The 3398-nt window shown below is 30.2% G+C and overlaps 1 protein-coding gene across 1 annotated transcript; it reads right to left on the bottom strand.

The window, feature by feature from the left end:
- Positions 1-2778: 2778 nt before the first annotated feature.
- On the bottom strand, positions 2779-3398 carry LOC131047694 (chitinase 6-like). The gene is made up of 3 exons (XM_059219373.1): positions 3380-3398; positions 3170-3290; positions 2779-3076 (listed from the first exon to the last, which is right to left on the bottom strand). Exons 1-3 carry the CDS (start codon positions 3396-3398, stop codon positions 2779-2781), a joined length of 438 nt encoding a protein of 145 aa, XP_059075356.1.

Below are 3398 nucleotides of genomic sequence, written 5' to 3'. Positions count from 1 at the left end.
CATATGAATCATAACCCCTCAAACCATCCCTTGATTGTTTTAATACACAAGTCTTAGGGAATCATGCCAACACTTAAAAAACCCACACCCAAAAAGTCTATTTATACAAAGCAATTTGAATGCCAAAGCTTCAAAAATCTATCTAAATCAAAAAATATAAATATCTTAAGTTTAGAATTTTAAATTCAAACATATGAAATCACAACATTCATAATTTCGGTAGTCTCAATATATATAAATAAATTAAAAGAAAATTTTAAAAAAATCTTTTTTTGGAGATTTTTTCAATAGATAAATGGTTAGAAATGGAAAATAGAACAATATTAAAATGTATATGAAAAAAATTTAGAAATAAATTTACAAAAAGGTTTTGTTAAATTTAAATTCATATGATTTTTTTATTAATGAGTCTATTCTCCCCTATCAAATTAAAAGTAAGAATTTAAAAATAAGATTAAAAGGTGTATTCTTTCATCATGTATTCATATATCTATTGAATATGTATTTCTATGTCATCTTTTTATAAGATTACTTTTTGTATTTTTTAACATAGCTTCTTTACATAAATCTATTTTGAGTGTGATCTCTTAATTTTTTATTATATTTCAAATATGCTTAAACTCATCAATATATATTTCTTTAATTAAAATTCTTCATCAAATTCATTATTCTTCTATGCATGCATGGTTAAATATAAACATTAATTAAATCATATACATTGCTAAAGGATTCAATTTAAAAAACTCACAAATTTTGCTCATCAAAATATAAGACTTTCTTGATTGAAGCAATAAAAGTGCATACTTTAGAATTTCCACCCTTTCTATATAATTTTTATAGACATCATCAATATTTAGTCTAGACATGAACTTTAACCCATTTAGTGCACGACACACATTAGTAATCTACCATAAAAAATCAACTCAGAATTTTCCATTGCACAATCTTAAAAAAATAGCCACCTTGGACTAGATTGTTTCGTAAGACGTCTAAAAATTTAAATTCACCTTTTTCATGCCTAAAGTCAAAACTTTCATAGAATATTCATCATCATCTTGGATCTCATGCCATGTATTTCTAATTAATGACCCCGAGCATGCATTTATGGATGTTTTTGGCATTTATATCCATCCACCAACCAATCAATTGAAAAGTACAAATCTAATTTGAAAAGAATATTCAATATTCAATCCTTCATATTACATTAGTTTAGTAACCAACTAGCATTTATCATCAATTTTGAGTTTGCATTCCATGTTTAGTATGGTTGTGACATCTTATTCTTTTTGGTGTGATTGAATTTCATCAATTGTAGTCAAGGAATCATCTTGAAGTAAGTCCTACCATATGGAATTATTTTATTTTTTGTTCATGAATGTGGCCTTCTCTCTTTCATTTTCTTTTTATTATTCTAACTTAGGTTCCTGAATTCCTAATATCTAAATTATGCAGCTACGTTTGTATTATCTCTTATTTTATGTGCACCCTTACTTTATTCTATATTCTTTTCCCCCTCTAATTGTTCCCAAAAATATTACTCAAAATTCATATGGGCACAAAAACTAGTCTATTAATTGTTGGGAGTATTGAAGTGCCAACTTGAATTGTCATAAATCTCCTCAAATCCTCTTTCCTATGTTGGATATTTATTGAATTTTGTTATAGATGACGGTGAACGAATTTAAAAAGAAATGATAAACAATTTTTTTGAACTAAAAAATATTATGACTACACAAAGTGAATGCAATTTTTTATTTTTGATCATGATGCCCCTACTTATTTTGTTTGCTTGGATAAAAGGTAAGCTTCCATTTTGTGCAACCTTAATTAATCATATGGAAATATCCTTCAAAATTAAGAGGACTATGCATTTAGTTGAAGTTGCCCCTAGCTTAACTAGTTAAATTGTGCAATGAATTGTATACTTGAGTAATTGTAAAATAAAAAATATTAAGTATTCATTACTTCTAGAGCCTAGTTCTTTTTATATCAAAATAATATAATAATAGAATTCAAGAATCAAGGATTTTATTCTTCTCTTGAAAGGTTTTTCTTTTAAAATCTTGGCATGTAGTTGTCAATTCCCGGCTTTACAAGAATCACATAATGACAAATGAGATATTATAACAAGGGGATTTGTGATATTCCAAGTGTAGCTAGTTAATTTCATTTATGAACTCCAGTTTTAGGAAAAAAACAAATCTAATCCTACCCTATTCAAATATCTACATCATAAAGATATTTACATTTTTATTGGAGACTTTGACACACTAAGTAAAACACAATCATATTGATAATTTGACATATTTCTTACTATATATCAGCAGTTGCACGGATTGTTGGCGATTTTAGAGCCTATAGGCCACTTATTTCAGCCTTATTAGATATCTTTGATTCTTCTGACCTTGTGACAAAATAATTTGTAAAATAAGAATGAAGATAAAATATTATTTTCTTTTTATCTTTAAGAAATGATTGATTTGCATTCTTCAATTTAAAAAAAAATTAAAGAAACTTGTTCATAATTTTAATTGACTGCAATAAATAAACAATTATAATCAATTGTTAAGAATTGTAGCCTCCCTATCCAATCAAAGAAAACTGTTGCCTTCCTATAATTCCATGACACAAACTGACAAACAACACTATTTCATCTACTAAATTTTTATTCCATCATATCATACTAGGTCACACAAATTTTCAAAAGAAGCTGTTGTAAGAATTTCAGTCCGCAGTCTTATTTTCCTGTTGTAATTGGTGAGGTGAAGTGAGGTAAAATTAGTAGGAGAGGTTGGAGCCTGGATCTACTCCCAACTTCTCGCAGTAATTTTTGTAGTAACTTATACGCTTATTGACGATGTCAGGTCTGCCACCATTACACTCGATGGCGCCATTCACAGCTTGGATTGTAGCACCGAATCCCTGTCCAGAGGTGATGGCGCTGTGGCAGTTGCTCTGTTTCATCCAAAACCAAACTGCTGTCTTGAACGAAATGGCGGCATCTTGCGCTACCTTCTCCGGCTCATTCAGCCCGTCGAACCCAATGTCGTTTCCTGCTGGACCGTAGTTGAAGTTCCTGCAATACTCACTCAATCTCATTAGTGTGAAGTGGGAAGAAAGCGCAACAGAACAAAGTATAAAGCTCAAGCGATCAGAATTGATTAATTACCAGGATAGCTGGATGGGTCCCCGACCGAAGTAGCCTTTGCCTGCAACACATGGATACTGGGTGTTGCTTTCTTCGCAGTAATCTTTCGATGCGCCATCGATCTCTTCAATGTAACAGAAAGCTGCAAAAGCACAATACTCATTAGTCATCACTAGCTATGCGAGATTTGAACAACAATATTCGTAGTGATTGAAATTAATGATTACATACATCCAGTCTCGTATGTCAT

Source organism: Cryptomeria japonica, chromosome 4 (assembly GCF_030272615.1).
Source record: "Cryptomeria japonica chromosome 4, Sugi_1.0, whole genome shotgun sequence".
In the NCBI taxonomy this organism is placed as follows: Eukaryota; Viridiplantae; Streptophyta; class Pinopsida; order Cupressales; family Cupressaceae; genus Cryptomeria; species Cryptomeria japonica.
The sequence above is the reverse complement of the archived record's forward strand: the minus strand, read 5'-3'. Positions and strand labels throughout refer to the sequence as shown.